Source organism: Ctenocephalides felis, unplaced genomic scaffold (assembly GCF_003426905.1).
Source record: "Ctenocephalides felis isolate EL2017-DRISC unplaced genomic scaffold, ASM342690v1 CF-g0.4_SCAFFOLD_01170, whole genome shotgun sequence".
NCBI classification, from domain to species: Eukaryota; Metazoa; Arthropoda; class Insecta; order Siphonaptera; family Pulicidae; genus Ctenocephalides; species Ctenocephalides felis.
The window spans coordinates 77,468,786-77,488,291 of record NW_020537324.1 but is presented as its reverse complement, the minus strand read 5'-3'; the positions used below and the strand labels follow the sequence as shown (position 1 = coordinate 77,488,291).

The following is a 19,506-nucleotide window of genomic DNA, read 5'->3' as shown; positions in this document are numbered from 1 at the left end:
AAATAAACTACATAAATAAATTTTTAATGAAAATGGTTAAGTAAAAAATCGAATCGTAAAATAAGTAAAATAAAATCATTTATAAATTAATGCTTAAGTAAAATAATAAAATAAAATTTCAATGAGAAACACCATAAATATTTTCCACATAAATTTGTTTTAAATAAGGACACATACATTCTCACAAACATTCAACATAAAAACATTAATAATTTAAAAAAAATAAAACAAAATGGAACTTTCGAAAAAGCACTTTCACATCAAAACACATTTAATAATATAAATACTACTAATAATTATTATTAATATTAATGAATAAAATCTACTTTCATACAATAACAGAAATAATTTCAAATTTTCACGACACGAATAAAAAAATAAATTTAGTTAATTTAAATACTTTAATTAATTTTGTATATAAATATTATTGTTTTGGTATGGAGCCGAGTTAAAAAATAATTTTCTTATATAATTTGGTTTAATTTTTTTCAACAATGAGTTCTAACTAATAAAATTAAATGTGCTTTTTATAGGACAGATATTTTATTTTCAAAAATATGAGACGAATTTAAGTAAATAATTGATATTTTTTACAGTTTATATTTTATACTGAATGTTTATTTATAAAATCTTAGATGCATATGAGTATTATTTTTAATTTATATTTCCAATAAAAAAAATTCTAGATGTCCAATTTTTTATTTTTAGTCAGGTTCACAGAAATAAGTATTGTTTAGTCATTTGTTAATTTTTTAAGATTTATTTTGCTTTTTTATTAACTCATGTATTTATATCCTGAAGATGATTAAAAAAAAGTCTCGAAAAGTATGCAAAAATAATTTTAATTTTGTTTTAAAATCTAGTGTAGGATTTTTACGTTTAGTATAAGTTAGATGGTTGCCTGAATAAGATTTTTCTGTTTAGTACTATTTTATTTAATTATTTTAATTTTTATTAAAAACTAGAATATGAATAAAAATGTATTCTTGATACAAAAATTTATAAAATAAAATAAATAAATTGAAGTTCTGGCTCGTTATTTATCAAAGAAAGGCACTAAAAGTTTTTTTTTAATCCTGCATTACAATTGCAATTAATATTTGATTAAAATTTCATTCAAAAATGAATAAGAAAAATTCCAATTCTCTAAGGTCAATTATTCTATATCATTTTTTATATTACATAAAATAAAAAAATGCTATGACAAGCTATACAAATACTTTATACATAAATATTCATTAAATTTTTTTAATGTTTTGTATTGTATAATAAAACGAATTTCTAATTTGTTACAAAAGTATATAAATTCATTTATAAAATATATAAAGTTAAAAATATAGAATGAATAATAGAATTATTAAAATTGTAAAAAATAAATCGTATTTTGAAATTGCGATTAGTAAGTACATTTTCACACTTAACAAAAAATTTAAAAAGAATATCATGAAATAAAGAAAAATATTATTTTAGTGGAAATACACTTTTTCACAATAATAACATTTTTATAAAAAATGCTATGTATGTAATTATGTATAAATATTATATTATGTATATTTTTTCAATGAATATTTATTTGTTAATAAATCAAATATAAATTCTGTATTCAATTCAAAATAAAAAAAAACACTTTGATAATCATTAAAAATTATTAGTGACTTAAACGCAAAAATGAATTCATTTATAAAAAAATTTAAATATATAAATTTTTCTAGATAAATAAATAAAAATGTTTAAAATCCAAGATTTTTGTTTCGAGTGCTCAAAATTGTACAAAAAAAAATGTGAAAAAATATTGAATCTTTTATCTTAAGCAATTACAATCTAAATAAAATAAATACTTGTACTATTTAATGTATTTTAAAATCGCAGAAAGCAATAAAAATTTATTTTACTAACTCGGCTCCTTACGACCAACCATAAAATTAAAAACAAAAAAATATTCAAAAATAAATGAAAAATTCAAAACTACTTATAAAGCCTCAGAAGTGTTTTTATAAAATGTACAAAAGTGCCCCTAGCTACCTAAGTAATTCAGCAATTCTACTATATGTCATATAATATGTTATATAATATAATATATGATATGAATTTAATTTACACACACGAAATTTATCTAAAATAATACTAGATGAAAATATATGATGAATCTAGTTATGATTTTATGATAAATTAGTAAAAATACTTTGTCTACTTTTTTAGATTTTAAATTAGTAAGCGAGGTGCACTACTATATATAAAATTACATTTATGTACATTTTTTTTGTAAATTTTATATTAATATAATGTATAATATATTTGTAATAATTTAAACTATTTTTAAAAAAAATTAAGCCTCTAATTTTTTTGTTAGTACTTGAGCAAGCACTACAAATTCTATAAATAAATTAGTAAAAATAATATATCAGACCTTAATTACAAAATACAAATTTTAATAATACTGCTATTTGTTAAAAAATTAAATTTGGATATAAAAATTCCGTATGATAATTTTTTTAGATTTTTGAGAGTTCTAAATTAAACAAGTTTTGAATTTGTCAAGCTTTTCATTTTTAATATTAATTATATTAAATTAATTAATTTCATTTCAAATACTTTTATATCAAGTGCTAATTTTAGAATTATTTCTGGAGATTGAAATTTATTTTTAATATTATATATGTTTAAGATATCAGCCTATTGCCCATACTTTTTTGAATCAACGAACTTATACCAAAAAAATTAATTTGCAAGGCAATTATTTTCTTAATTCCCATAAAAACTTTTCACAAAATTCATTTACCCTGATAATTTCCTTATTAATAAACTTTGTTTTTAAAATTTTCCGTCTGTTAAACTGTATATATATATATATATATATATATATATATATATATATATATATATATATGATTTAGTAATTTTTGCTTGTTCATTTATTTTGGTAGAATTAATCTTCGTTTTCTTTTACCGAACTTTTCCAATTATTCTGGAAAAGCATTTTCCAATACAAGAAGACGACTAAAGAAAGACTCTTGACTTTGAAGTCTTAGAAAGGCTCAATGTTCTAATTCTAAAAGATTCTTAATAATCTCAAGTAATTAGACCGGCTTGGGAAATTGTAATTGGCACTTTGGGAAAGATGGATATATATATATATATATATATATATATATATAGAATTATTTCTTGTAATTAACTGTTGAAAAAAAATTGAAGCCGATTTTTATGGAACTTTATATATATATATATATATATATATATATAAAGCGATATATATCATGGTCCTATAGAACTTACTGAAATATGACTGCCTTACGACAAGTAGTTCAATTTTAAAAATTCATAAAAGTTTGAGAAAATGAGTAGTTTCTTTGACGTTTGTTAAAATTAAAATTAGACGATTTACTTTGTATAACAATATAGTACTTGGTGTTAACGAACATACTAAACTATTAAAGTCCTAGGGAAACTAGTTCAAATATAAAAAATATTGATTTTTGAAAATTTGCTTTTAGAAAATTCGTTCGTTTGCAATGATGTGTAATAAATCCACTGGGAATACTTTTAACTACTCATAAATTAATATATTTTTTATTGATTAAGTCGATTATTTACACATATCGAAAAGTTCATGTAACTTGCCTTAAGGCAAAATACCAATACCAACTAGTATTTGAGGAATTTGTATATATGTATAATGTATCACTTGGCAATAAATATTTAAGTATAAATAAATTTTGCTAAACTTAATAAAATAAATGGTAAGATTAATTAAAAATGTGTGTTTTTGCTATAGCGTGTATTCCTAAATATAAAAAATAAAAATGTTTTAATATTTTTTTAAATTACGTTTAAGTGCTAAATAAACTGACATCTTAAAATTAAAACGTTCAAAAGAAATTCAAAGGTGCGATTTTATATTTACTATGATTTTTTTATGAATTATAAAAGACGCTTTTGAATTCATTGTTCTAGAATTTCTTATAATTTAATTTTATAGACCATTTTAGTGAAATATATATAATTTAAATATACTTTATAAGAGAAAGATTTAAAGATTTAAATATTTATCCAATCATGCAAAAAATTTAAAAATAAATATGAAAATTGTTATAGTTAATATTCAAATTGATAAAAATATGTTTAGGTGAATGAATTTAAAGTAAGAGTATGTATATATATAAAGTTTAAAGTTATAAAATTTATTTTAAATGCTGTAGGATTGATTGTGATATTTTTCATACAGAATCAGCAATTTGCATTTGTTTACTTTTGTAAGCATAAACAAAAAAACAATCATGTATTATTTATTTGTCTATTGTCTTAATTTATTTAAGAACGCATTTGAATCGCATAAAAATTTATTAAATGGAATATTTTCAAAGAAATGAATTAGTATAATTTAAAACAAACCTATACGAAGTGTTCATATACGAAAATTGTCATATAAGAGCAAAATAATTTAAGCTAACTAATTTATCGATTTTGCAAAAATATGTCAAGTCCCAAAAAACTATTAATATCAAACTAATTATATAGACATTCAGAATAAATTTTAAAGACAATTTTAAGTTCGGTCGAAATGCTTTTGGATCGCAAAAATAAAACGAAAGAAATTATTTTTTAAAGAGTTTTCAAGAACATATTTGTTCCTGAACAATTTCATCTAGTGCCATATATATATATATATATATATATATATATATATATATATAAATCCATATATATGTATATAAGATTCCATATAAAGTGACAAAAGTGAAGAAAAGTTGGAACAAAAATCATTTTCTAGTGCAAAGTGCAGCTTTTGCATAACGTGAGCGATATCTAAATAAATCATCTAAAAATTTCTACGAATTATCTTAAAACTACTATATACTACATTAAACATAGAGATTTAGAAAAACACATTGAAGATGCACCACAAACTAGCAAAAACATCAAAATCTAACTAGAATTCTAATAAAAACTAATCTAAAAGTGCAATATTGAAAAGATTTTTAGTGAAATGGTTGTGATGGCAAATTTTGACTACGTTAATATAATAGTAATATGAAAATACCTTGTCAAAAATTACAATTGAATATATAATTATCATTAGCAAAAATAAAAACATTATTAAAATATTAATGATAATAAAAAAATAATATGTTTAGAAGTTAATAGTATAAACACCGAAAATAAAGCATAAATAATTTATAAAAAGTAACTAAATAAAATAAAAAATAAATACCAAATTTATATTAAACAAATTAATGAAAATTAGAACAGAACAGAAATGTCAGAGAATTTATATAAATTGAATAAATAAAAGTAAATTTGAGGCACTAGAAATTAATATAAAGAAAAGCTTAGAAATATAATTTTTAAGCATTTCATAAATAAACAAAATGACTAATAGTTATAAAAAAACTAAGATATTAATAAAAGCAGTAATAATTAGTAACTCATATATAATACAAAAATAATGATAGTTTTATATATTCTAATAATGATAATAATAAAATAATTGCATAAACCCAAAATAAAGCCATTCAGGTACCAATTTGGAAAGATATTTGGTTTTTGGGGAAAATTGTTAAAAAAAATTATCATATTATTAGGCTAGAATTTTGATATAACATAAAATTTTCAAGCTTTGTGCAATGTTTGTAAATATAAAGATTGTATATAAATATAAATATTTGTAAATATAAATATATAAAGATTTAGTTTTAGTAGAAGATTTATACTTTTGCATTAGTGCATTAGTTTGACAATTTTTTTTAAATTACATTTATTAAGATTTGTAATAGTGAAATTTTTATTTAGATTTCACGAATCTTAACTATTTTAATAACAACGAATTTTCTTAAGAAAAATAAATAGTCAAAATTTGCCATTTTTCTTTAGGCGTATATGAAACAAAAAATATGTATTTGATCAATGTGAATATTTATATATATATATATATATATATATATATATATTAGTTCGTTTTTGTGAGAGTGAATTTCATGCAAAATTTCTAAAAATGTGTTTTAAATTTTGTAATATATACATATATGTGACAATTGGAGTCAGAAATGTTAAAACTTTAGAACTATTATTATTATTATTATTATTATTTTTATTATCATTAATTAGTATATAGTATAAAAACTCATTTGCTTCTAAAAATATGAATATTTTTCTGATTAAAAAAATTAAATAGTAGTAACATTTTTTATTCATTAATTATAGTTTAAAAATATTATGGGATTTTTTATATGTAAAATTTGGTTTCTACTCCAATCGAGGTATAAATGTGATAATTTTCATTTTAATAAAAAATTGTGGATAACTTTTTAAAATATTATAAAATCAGTACTTTCTATTTCTATTTTTGTATATTTGTTCGACGACAATTTATTATATTTGTATAAAATTTTTTGTAAATCGAAACGACAGTGACCCAAAAAATAATTGAAAATTTCTTAAAGTATTTATATTTGTTTAGGAAACTAAAAAATAAATCATCAGAACTTGTTTATAAAAGATAAATTACATTTTCATTAAAAAAATGAGAATTAAAATATCAAATAACTATTTAAAGTTAAAAAAGTTTCAGCGAAAAAATACTAATGTAAATTTTGTATGATACAACTTTAATAATATAAAATTTAAATTAAATATTATTAACAATTATTGCAAAATTAATAAAAATATATTATAATTATGTATATTTTACATACAATAAAATATTTGTAATAAAAACTATGAGTGTTGAAATATTAAAAATCGATTCTAAAGTTAAAAAAGTTTAAGCAAAAAAAATGAGTTAAATATTGTATAATACAACTTTGATGATATAACAATTTAAATTAAACATTATTAACAATTTTTGCAAAATTAATAAAAATTTACATGAATTATGTATATTTTATATCAATTAAAATTTGGAATAAAAATTTAGATTTTTTTTAGATTTCTTGAACAAATACAAATATTTCCAAAAAATTCCAATTACACCCCGAGTCACTTGTAAAACCTGTCAACCCTAACCTCAAAATTTTTGCTTTTACCGGCGCAACCAAAAACCCAAAGGAAAAACCGCAATATAAATTTAATATAAACAATATACGAGTATAAAAATATAAATATTTTTGAAAAAAAATTATCATCCTACCTTTCGCACTGCCTCAACGTCCAACTCGCAATTATCCACAAAGAAACCATGAACACTAGAAGAACAGTTCCTGGACAGATCGTCATGAGCGTTTTTAATACAAATCTAGTATTAAAATTTATCCTATTTAGGGCACCAATGCTCCTACTAGAAGCATCTGTGAATAATTTGCTGTGGAGCAGCATCACCCTGAAAAAAAATTATATATATATATATATATATATATATATATATATAAAACTTTATATGACACCAAACTGCTCCTAAACTGTTTATCTAAATTAGATAAAACTTGGTGTATACTAGGGTTTATACAAAAACCGACATTTCAGAAAACCGGTTTTCGAATTTTAATTTTACTAAAAAACCGGTTTCAACCGGTTTTCGAATTTTATATAGGAAATAAATTTTTGCTCAAATATTCTGTAATTTATCCGCGAATTTAGTGTAATTTAGAGCAGTATTTGACTGAATTTATTTATTGTTCAATTTTATAGATAGTAAACAAAATTATTTTAATTTTAATTAGTAGAACTAAAAAGTAATAGTTTATCTTGATTAAATAACTTTGAAAATAATTATTCGTTATTTATGCATCATTTTCACATATAAGAAGGAAAATATTTTTATGAAAGTGAAGAGAAAGTTTTCGAATAAATAAAATGATACATTTTTAAATAAAAAAACATTCATTAAATTAAAAAAAACGTAGATATATGTTGATATATACTTGTTAATATCAATTTTAGTTTTAAATAATTAAGCTAAACTGGGGTATTGCCTGTTCCGAGCAATTTTAATTAATCAATTTTAAACATTCTATTTTTTTTTTTTGTTTAATAAAATATGATTTCAAAAAACTGAGAATGCTACATAGATGTGTCCTTTGTTTCACTCACAAAATTTCCTGAAATAGAAAATACTCTCATATTGCGACCAAATTATGCTTGATTGTTTTTAAAGCCTGATATAATAATTCTAAGTTTTTTGTTCTTTAATTTGAAGCTTCTAGGGTTTAAAACTCTTTTTTTTTAAGTTTGAGTAGAGCAAGTTACTTCTTCAAGAAGAAGTCACACTGATTTAAATTAATATATACACTAGTATAAAAATCTAAATTATTATATACAAAACCTTTCTGGAACCATTGCAGACTGATAAGATATCAAATGCTATAGAAACGATATGATTTCAAGAATCAAAATTTCATCTATCTTTTATATTTGGCTATATTTGTCATTTTCCATTTATAGAGTAAAAACCGACTTTTTTCACAAAAAACCGGTTTTAGAATTCCATAAATTTCGCCGATTTTTTTTTTTTTTTTGAAAACCGACAAACCCTAATACCATCATGTTGACTTACGGGGCATAACTAGTGTGAAATTTTCAAAAAATCGAATTTACAATTTTTCATATTTCGATAGATTATACCTTTAAAAATAATATAACAAAATTTAAAATCGATATCTTGAAAAGTTTTTGAGTTACAACCATTTAAAGAGTATATATATATATATAGTATATAGCAGGGCTTCTTAAAGTGTGGGTCGCGACCCCCAGGGGTTTATTATGCCGATTATTTTCACGATAATTTATGGCTTCTCTCAAGCTATGCTATTTGACCAATATTTTTGATAAAATCAATGATATGAATTTATCAATGCAGGGAGTCTGCATTAATATGTTTATGTGAAAAAATAAACTTGAGGCCTTTGTTAAAATGATTTTTATATGGAAAACTTAAATGGAGTGGAAAGTGGGTCGCTCAAAATGTTTCCATTTACTGACGAGTATATAATCAGTAACAATATTTCAAAAAAGATACTCCTATAACAAAAATTATAGTTAATCATTTGACGGTATAGAATTTTACATGCATAGGTATTTTTCTAATGATATCGATACACAACAATGGATTTGCAATCCATTTTCATTTGAAATGGAGGAAATTAATTTTTTAAACTTAAAAGCACAAGAAGAATTTGCCGAATTATACCTTGCGACTCAGATTTTCTCAAGTGCCTGTGCATGAATTTTGGATAGAAATCAAATCAGAATATCCCCTACTATCGGAAATAGCAATGAACAAATTACTGCCATTTCGAGCAACATATTTATGTGAATCAGCCTTTTCCACATTAACTTACATTAAATCAAAGTATCGTGTTCAACTTTAATAAACGTTGAAAATTTATTACAATCTGCACTAACTCAAATTGAGATTGATATAATTATTTGTGTAAAAATAAACAATTACATCCGGTACATTAATATTGTTTAGTGTTAATAATATGTTTTTATTAAAAAAAATGTTACAAAAGTTTATTTTTTCTATTTAATATACAGATATAGTTTTATGTTTTCTTATAAATTGTTACAAAAGTTTATTTTTTCTATTGAATAAATATATATGTATAGTTTTATGTCAACGTTTCCAATTATATATATGTGACATGAATGAGCACATATTCTTTTACCCTTATTTTAATTACACTGTAAAATAGTGCGATATTACATCTACTAGATGTAGATGTTAATATATATTTCATTATAAGGAAATCGTTTAAAATTTTCTAAGCTTGAAGGGGGTCGCTATATAAAAAAGTTTAAGAAGCCCTGGTATATAGTATAACGATCATTTTATCTTTAAACGCGTTTGTCTCGAAACAGCATTTTCCGAATTTGCTGCAGTGATTACTCAAAAACGAATGATCCGATCACTAGCAATTTTTTTTTACATGTTCTATATTATAGTTCTCCGTAAAATGAACTATCGATTTTTTTATTGGATCAAAAATCGAATTTTGGCAGTCCAAAACCGACCAAAATTTTGGGTAAAATTCGACTTTTTTTAAAAAAACGCCGTCATTTTGTCAATTTTTGATTTGTTTCTTTATCGTAGTTCATTTCACAGACAATATAATCTAGTTTAACGAGAATTTTTTTTTTAATTTCATCCACGTAGAAGGCCGGAATCACTGCTGCAGTGAAGGGCCTTTTTTGTCGCGCCGTTGGAGATCGACGATAACTTAAAGAATATTTAATTATTATTTTTTAAATTTTACTATGTATTCATGAAACATGTATAAATATAGTCCTAAAATTTTGAAATGATTGATGAAGTAGTTCTTTTAATATAAATTCCCAAAAATCACCGTTTTTTACTCGGTTACACTAGTTGTGCCCCTTAAGGAAGGTTTTAGTATACCCATATATCCATTACCATTTACCTGCATATAAGATAGAGTCGCAAAAACATGGGTAGAGATAGTGTGACGTCATAAGGCACCAATTCGGTGCCAATAATTCCGCCCTTGTTCGCCAATTTGGTCGTCCAATGAAAATAGTATTGTCCTGGTATAGGATGAACTGCACAAATGCACAATTCGATGGATATTTGGGAAATTCTTTGCCAGGTCATCGCTATTCGCCAGTCGTCTGCACAGTTGTCGATCATGAACAACTAGAAGGTAAAAATAAATGAGGTTTAAGAGGTTACTAAAAGGGTTTCTAGATGGAACTGGAGTTATGGATAGAGAAAGTATTTTTTTTTTTGAAGTAGAACTTCTTTAGGCGCGACATGGGTGTAAATCCGTACAAATGCAACGGAAATTGTTACGCCAAGCTGAGATGACTTGCGCTTACGACGCTACTTAGCGCAGCTATCGCAATTATTCGATCTAGTCTGCGAGTAAAACAAAAAATACATCAAATGTCAAATCATATGTCAAAAACAATCAAAAAAATGTGTCGACTTTCACTTGAGTTTTGTATTTCGCTCGTAGTCTGGCTATATGCTTTGTGTGTGATCGACTTTGGTTTCAAGTTGACTTAAAAATATCAAATGATGCTCAAAAACAAATTTTTAATAATGGTTTTCTGAATATTGATTCAAATAATCAGGTTGGATGTCAAACTTGTCGAAAGGCATTAAATTCGAGTAAAATTCCCACTTTGTGTAAATTTAACGGGTTTGTATTAGGTTGTCAAATATCTCCCTTCCGCCTTTTTGTATTACAAACCAATAGCAAAAAAGCGGAAGGGAGATATTTGACAACCTAATATTTCCACCTATACCAAATTATCTACCTAAACTAGATACTGTATCTAAAAGGTTAATTTCACCTAGGTTGTGTTTCATGAAAATTAGACGATTGCGACATGCAAATGGACAATTTGGAATATTTTGCCAAATTATAAATGTGCCTGTTGACATTAATAATATGGTTAATTTATTACCTCGTAATATTGATGATGATCATTGCGTTAACGTTTACATAGAAAAGAAAATGATTCATAGATCAAGCTATGTGCAGGACTTGATGAATAAAACAAATATAAAAGTATGGCTTCAATTTTTCAGGCAAGACAGATATTACAGCTGTTCAAAGAATGAGATTATATCACCAGCGAAAAAGTAAAAAAAATACAATCAGTAAATTAATGTATGTTAATTTTAATTACATGAAGTTTTCAAACACCATTGTTACAGGATGAGTTAATTTGCAAAAACAATATTTGTTTAGGCGTTGTTTAACATAATCCACTGTGTGAACGAATATTATAGAATTTATTAATCAGCAATTACTTTGAACCGATCATGTCATATTTCAAGTATGACCTTGATTACATTACTGCTTGTAAATATTATACATATTTTTAATGCAATCATAAATATATAATTTATAATTTTAATCATTATATAAATGTGTATAATGATTGACGACACTAATAAATGTGTGCATCACGAGTGTTACCATATTACTATGTAATAAACATTATTCAAAATTGTTATATGATGTATTTATTTTTACTTAACTTAAATTTGCTACTTTGTACAGTAGCAAATAAGTTTTACTTCAATCGCGTGTGATCCTTACGCGCACTCTTTTTTTTAATTGTAATGTTTATTACAAATAGTTAACATCTAGCAATATTGATAAATAAAAACATAAATTTAAATAAATAAGAGAGCAAAGAATAGAATTTACATGAAAATAATATCCGTAGTATGATGATTTAATCTTATATATAGAAATTGCCGGGAAAACCCTAAAAACAGCCTTTTCTTTTTCTCATACAAGCGTTTTCTAACCAAAACGTAGAATCAATTTGAGCTTTATTGCAATTAAATAAAGTTCATATTAAATTACAAGCACTCACTGTATACTCCTCCTAAACGATTATGCGAATTTTGATAAATCTTTCTGAAGTTTGTTAAGGAAATTTTCTAGGATGTATGTGACTATAAAGTACTGGGATGTATGTGCAATATTGCAGAAATAAATGGAAAAAAATGCAAAAAACGACATGTCCTTGTTTGCATTGAAAACAACTGAGAACTATCATCTGCCAAAAATTTCATTTTACTTTTGAACCCAAACAATATTAGAATATGTATAATAAATTTATGATTATGAATAAGAACAATGAAATGTCTACATTATTATATGCCAAAAAGCAGCTGAGATGTGTCAGAAATTAAAATAATATAAAATACAGTGTATGTATGGCAGATTGAATGATACAAATATGAACATGATATGACAAATTGATTCACTTAAAATATTACGTAAAATACCTTAATAAATTAATTAATTTTACGTAAAATACCTTAATAAATTAGGTATTCGGATGCATGCGAAAAATAGGAGCGCACGTTTTAGGAGGCGCCAACACAAGATTCAAATATTAATTTTTCAATATAGTTTTTTTCTCGATATATAATTTTTTTGCATCTTTCACTAATCTTTCCTTAATATTTTCAAAATTCGTAAAAATTTCACTATATGACAACAAATGGGAAAGTAGAGATGAGTACATGCAATTCGGCCCTTATGATATCGATTAGGGAAAGTTTAAAATACAATTTTGGATATCTTAAATAACTAAAAAATAATTTAATTTAATCCAACATGAAGTACCAGTGTTATGTTATGGTTATGGTTATATTATAACGTTTAAAAGACTTTAATTTCCTATATAGTGTGGGAATTGAGACTCATCATTTTATCTAAAGCAGTTCTCCATTTAACATCGCTCATATTATAAATGTATATGCATTTTGGCGTAAAGAGTAATTTAAAAAACAATAATTATTATTTTTAAGTAAACGGTAAATATTAGTATATTATATTAAAAAATTGTAGACATGAGCACAGAACAACGTCTGTCGAGTCATCTAGTATAAAATAAAAGCAAACAATAACAAAAATAAAATTAATAAATAATATAAATAATGATAAGGTAAAATGGATCAATAAAGTAGATTGAACATATGTTTACAACAAAGTATCAGTAGGTAAATTAGATTATTATGCTGGTGATAAAAAGAACATAAAATGGATGGACAAATTGGATAATTATTTTTACTACAAAAAAGTGTGGCTAAAAGTGCACCTGACAAAAAATTAGCAGGGTCAATAAAAGTAAATCTTTGACATAATGAAAAAAATTGAAGACTATCACTAACAATGCAGATATTGAAGTTTGTTAATTAAAAAATAAAGTATTAGTTATTGAAGAAGAAGGTAGTTGGAGTTAGCAAATAGTTTTGATTGTTGATTTAAGTAAATTATTATTATAAAAGTGTGTTTTTAAAATCCCGTAGGGTAGTTATAGTAATGGGCTGAAAATCGAAAATGAAAATTTTTGCATTTCTCGACGTTTTGAAGGTTTCTGAACATTTTTAAGAGGCATACCTCAGAAAAAATAGATGTGTGTGTGTGTGTGTTTTGTATGTCCGCAACCGATTTGAATGGTTCAGAAAACATTAAATTCTTATTAATAAGGAGATGTGCTGATTAGTTTTTGGCAATGGCAGGTCCAGCCGTTATGGAGATACGGAGCAAAGAGTGCAGAAAATAGAAATCGAGTTTTTGAGAGAACGGATCATCCGATTTATATGATCCAAAAAAACATTCAGTTCGTAATGACGGAGAAAAGTGATTATTAGTTTTTGGCAAAGGTAGGCCCAGCGGTTTTGGAGATACAGAGCTAAATGTTAAAAAAATGGCAGTTTTTGAGAGAACTAAGCTTCCGATTTAAATGATTCAAAGAACTTTCTGCTTGTTTCAACAAAATAATTGCTTTCGGCAAAAAATTGTAATTTTTTTTTCAAAAAACATTTTTGTAATTTTGGATTAAAAATTCAAAAAATTATCCAGGTTAAGCACAGTCTAAGCTTCACTCCGGTACAAATGCGTTACCCAAGTGCATTCAGACTGTTTATGTCCTGGAGCACTTTTCCAATTTTGTGAAAACTCTTGAAAAATGTGAAAATGCCGCCAAGCTGAGCACAGTATAAGTGAAAATGCCGAAAAGAATTATTTGCAAATACGTTTAGACTGTGACTATACGGGAGCACTTTTTCAATTTTGTGCAAATTAGGCAACCATTTTTTTTTTAATTGAATTCGAAATGAAATGACGATTGTTAATGTGTTCTGTAGAGAAATTGATTTATGATTTATGATTTACATTCGATTTGGTCAGATATAATAATAAGATAGCAAAAATAATGAAAGTTACAGTATTTGTAATAATCTATTTAAAATTTCTCGAATATTTCATTACGGCACGGGAGCAATTTGCCTTAAGGCACGATGCCATACACCACCAGTTTTATTTTTTTTCTTACCTGAACTTCTAAAGCGTGGTATGCTACAATTAATCCAAGTAATATCACAGTTGAAACGGAGATCAAAGTTTTCAGAGCCATCGAATAGAATGAAGCCTGAAATAAGAAAAAATATATATGAAAAATACATTTCAATTGAAAAAAAATAATGCTTGCAAATTTTTTTACTTAAGTGTATTTTTAGTAAAACTTTTTTATATATATTATGTATATATACTAGCTGGTCCTGCAATGTTTTTTTACTTTAATTTTTTTTATTTTCCAGCAGCGATGTAACTTTGATCTTTTGAAAATCTGATGAAGGTTCTGTGGAATTGATGATCACTCGATTATTTTAACCTGGTAGTAGATTAAAAAATTGTACTCCTAGACTAGTAATTCCCAACGTGTGGCGCTCGCCCTACAGAAGAATCCATGTTTAAATTCAGAGGGGGGAGGCAAATTAAAAAATTACACGACTTCAACCCACTTGCTTTGGGTGATTTGAATATAATTTGTAAATACTGTTAAAAAATTGTTAAACATATTATATTATGATCATTGTTTAGTCTAAGTAAGCACAGGATGCATGTGCAAATCATATAATTTTTCCATATATATTTCCATAGCTTAGGTCTAAACATCCCTTTTTAGGTCTAATGCAAACTTTCTGAATATTAGGGATTATAGAAAAATTCCAAATTCTGTATACGTATATTATTAACTTCCCGTAGGGTAAGTTATTGTAATGGGCCGAAAATCGGAATTGAAAATGTTTACATTTCTCGACGTTTTGAAGGTTTCTGAACGTTTTGGCATACTTCAGAAAAAACGGATATGTGTGTGTGTGTGTGTGTGTGTGTATGTATGTATGGATACAAATTTTCGCCCACGTTTTCGGGCGTACGGATCAACCGATTTGAATGGTTCAAAAAACATTCGATTCCTATTGATAGGGAAAAGAGCTGATTAGTTTTTGGCAAAGGCAGGTCCAGCCGTTTCGGAGATACGGAGCAAAGAGTGCAGAAAATAGAAATCGAATTCTTGAGAGAGCGGAGTATCCGATTGGAATGATCTAAAAAACATTCAATTAGTAATGATTGGGAGAAGTGTTTATTAGTTTTTGGCAGAGGCAGGCCCAGCCATTTTGAAGATACGGGGCTAAATATGTAAAAAATGGCAGGTTTTGAGAGAACTAAGCGTCCGATTTAAATGATTCAAAAAACTTTCTGCTTGTCTTAACAAAATAATTGATTTTGGAAAAAAAATTGTTCAAATGTTTTTTTTTTTTTTTTTTTTTAGTTTTTTGTATATCGTAAATATTTCAGATTTTATTTTTAATTCTGACTATAGTTCTAATATACTTTACAAATAATTTCAATTCTGCAATTCAGTTTATATAATTCTTATAAATATTGCGCAATGTTACAATATTTATAATAATCTATTTGAAAACATTCAGTATTCCTCGAACATTTCGTTACGGTACGGGAAGTTCCAGCAATTTGCTTTAAGGCACGATGCCACAATTGCCTCAAGACAGAATTCCACTTACAGCTAGTTAGTCTGTATATTTATAAATTGCCATACCTCCCAAACAGCGGTATAATAATTTTTATATTATATTTTTAAATTTAGAATTTTTAGAATTCAGTAAGTTGCGAGACTAAGAACACCTTAAGGGCGTATTCCTACTGTAGAAGCATGAATTTTGGCCGGTTTTTGAAGCGCTGTATAAAGGAAACAAATTATATTTTTACTATCGATTTTTTATGATTTGTTTATTGATATTTTATTATTACATAAAAAAATTATTAAAAAAAAAATAATTAAAATTCACAAAGTTATGAGCAGTCAAAGTGGGGGTTCCCAAAAAAAGAGGGTGTCCTGGCGTACATGATTCCAACCCTCCTGGTGATTTGAAACATAAAAAATAGATGGATTCTTAATTATTATAGATGCCGCTATCGTATGAACCTTGGATAAGTTAAAAAAAAAATTTTTGTTTGAATGGCGACAGTTTGAAAAAAAAATTTTTTCATGTTTTTTTTAACAATTCCGAATTTTTTAAAAATACTAAAAGAAAAGTTATAGTTTTGGGAAAGGTCCATGCGATAAAGCGATGTATGGAGAAGATCCTCTCCAAATTTGAAGTAAATCGGTTCATTAGAACTCGAGATATCCTTACCGCCAGCTCGAAAAAAGTAGTTCCGAGAAAAACGCATTCAAAGTTTTGAGACTCGGACGGACCCAAACCGAGGCCACGTCACTTAAACGGCTATAACTAAGGAAATAATAGTGATTTTGAAAAATCCTTTCAATGACATATTTCTGAATAACTAAACTTTGAAAATATGAAAAAAAAATTTTTCGATTTTTTTCAAAATTCTACAGTAGAATACCCCCTTAAGAAATTCAGCTCGCAAAAGTTACTCAAACATTTAATAAAATTTATAGTTCTATGTCTATTGTCGCATAGTGCACACACATTCGTTTAAAAGTGCAGTAATTAATTTTTTATGAAGTGATAACGGCAAAGGCAGCAGTAAGGTGTAATCGACGCCTTAACGGATATTTTAGATATTTAATACCGAGATAAAATTTCTTATAGAAAAAATAATATTTATAAATTAAATCTTATATCTTATCTTATAAGTCTTATCTCATCTTATCTTATAATCTTATAAAATTCGCATTTCTTATACACTAACACCTACATCATAGGTTCCTATTCGTGTATTTCTATAGCCTTACGTGCATTCTATACTACATGCCTTACATCTATACCATGCGCTATATTTCATCACATACTCTCAAATCCCTACATTGTATACCGAATACACCTAACCTATATCTACTATATATCCTATTACCTATATTTTTTTTACACGCTACATTAACCCTACCGAGAATCGAACCCGGGTCCGCCGCGTGGAACGCGACGACCTTAACCACTACACCACCGTAACCCCTACGATCAATCGTCTTTCGAAGCGTCTCGTCGCGCCACCTTAGTATTAATTACCCAATTAATTAGAAAATGAACCGCGGTAACAACAGTGCAGTCCTAATAATATTATTAGTGGGGGTAGCCGATAGAGTAGTGGTTAAGGTGCGCGACTTCCACGCGGAGGTCCCGGGTTCAATTCCCGGTATAGACAATAGATAATATATATAATAGGTAGAGATAATACATAGGGCGTAAGGTAAACCTATATAATATAGGTGAATATATAAATTAGACAGTAGTATTTATAAGAAGTAAAAGGTATGTAAGTATATAATAAGTTAATGGTATCTCACGGTATGATAGATAATAGATATCTATCTATGATATACAATAATATAGTATAGTATGATAGGTAATAGGTTATCATATTATTAGGTTAAGTCTTATAAAGAATTGTAATAAATCTTGAGTACGTTTATATCATAATAAATACATGTAGGTATTAATGAATACAAATAATACCAGAATAAATATAATTAATGTCATTGAAGAATATAAATTATGTACTCAATGATTCCCTCATACTTGTACAATTTAATGTATAGACTAGCTGTATATAATAGAGTTAATTATATAATAAGTCAATATATTACATTTGTGAGGTCTTATCGAACTAGTTGGTTTGGTATTTAGCCTTGAGGCAAGTTACATGAACTTCCCGATATGTGCAAATAATCGACTTAATCAAAAAAAAAATGTGTAAATAATATACTTCATCAATCCTACTTTAAAAAAAAACGATAATAATTTTAGCAAAGTTTGACGAATTTTTGAAATTAAACTACTTGTCGTAAGGCCGTAATATTACAGTAAGTAAAAAAAGTTCCATGAAAATAGGCTTAAATTTTTTTTCAACAGTTAATTACAAGAAAACGGCTCGGTAGATTTTCACCTAAAATTAATCAGTATCATTCCCAAATGATATCTTTCGAACAGTTTTTGATTTTTTAAAATCGGTTCGGTAGGATGAGCTTAAATGTGGACGAAAAGTTTAACACTTTTTTTTTGAATTACAAAGAAACGGCTTGTCAGATCGTTGCACAAAACTGACAAACAATAGTCCTCACCGAAATACATCAAGTGGCTTTTAAATTTCTAAAATCGGTTCAGGCGTTTTTGAGAAAACGTCGATCAAAAGTCTAATTTTGACAAATGCCAAAAAGACCATACTGATTTTTGCAAACTTTGACAAATTTTTAAAGATGAACCAGTTGTCGTAGGGCCGTAATATTTTAGTATGATCTAGAAGACTATGGTATCTATCGTCAAAAAAATAATCATAAGAATCGTCGAAATTTTTTTTTTTAAAACTTTATTACAAGAAAACGGCCCGGCCGATCTGTGCCAAAAACTAATCAGCACGATTCCCAACCAATATCTTTCGAACGGTTTTTGAATTTTCAAAATCGATTCAGAATTGCGGGCTAAAACGTAGACGAAAAATTTTTCACTTTTCTGCCATTTATAAAGAAACGGATTGGCCGATCGTCGCACAAAACTGACAAACAATAGTTCTCGTCGAGATACATCGAATGGCTTTTAAATTTTTGAAATCGACCCAGCCGTTTTCGAGAAAACGTCGATTTACGGCAAAAAATCTGTTCACATACACACACACACACATAATTAAATTATATATATATATATATATATATATATATATATAATTTATTTTATGTATATATTTGTTTATTCTTGTATCCAATATCATTGAAAGCAAACGTAAGTTCAAGTAAGTATTAAATATATGTATT

General features: G+C 25.9%; 1 protein-coding gene across 1 annotated transcript in view; it reads right to left on the bottom strand.

Annotated features, from left to right (window-relative positions):
• LOC113366045 (small conductance calcium-activated potassium channel protein) overlaps positions 1 to 19,506 on the bottom strand; it is a 156,913-nt gene that overhangs the window by 76,981 nt on the left and 60,426 nt on the right. The window contains exons 4-5 of the mRNA XM_026607596.1: positions 10,356 to 10,588; positions 7,127 to 7,315 (exon numbers count right to left, since the gene is read on the bottom strand). Of these exons, the coding sequence (XP_026463381.1) occupies positions 7,127 to 7,315; positions 10,356 to 10,588 (422 nt within the window). The remainder of the gene's footprint in view (positions 1 to 7,126; positions 7,316 to 10,355; positions 10,589 to 19,506) is intronic.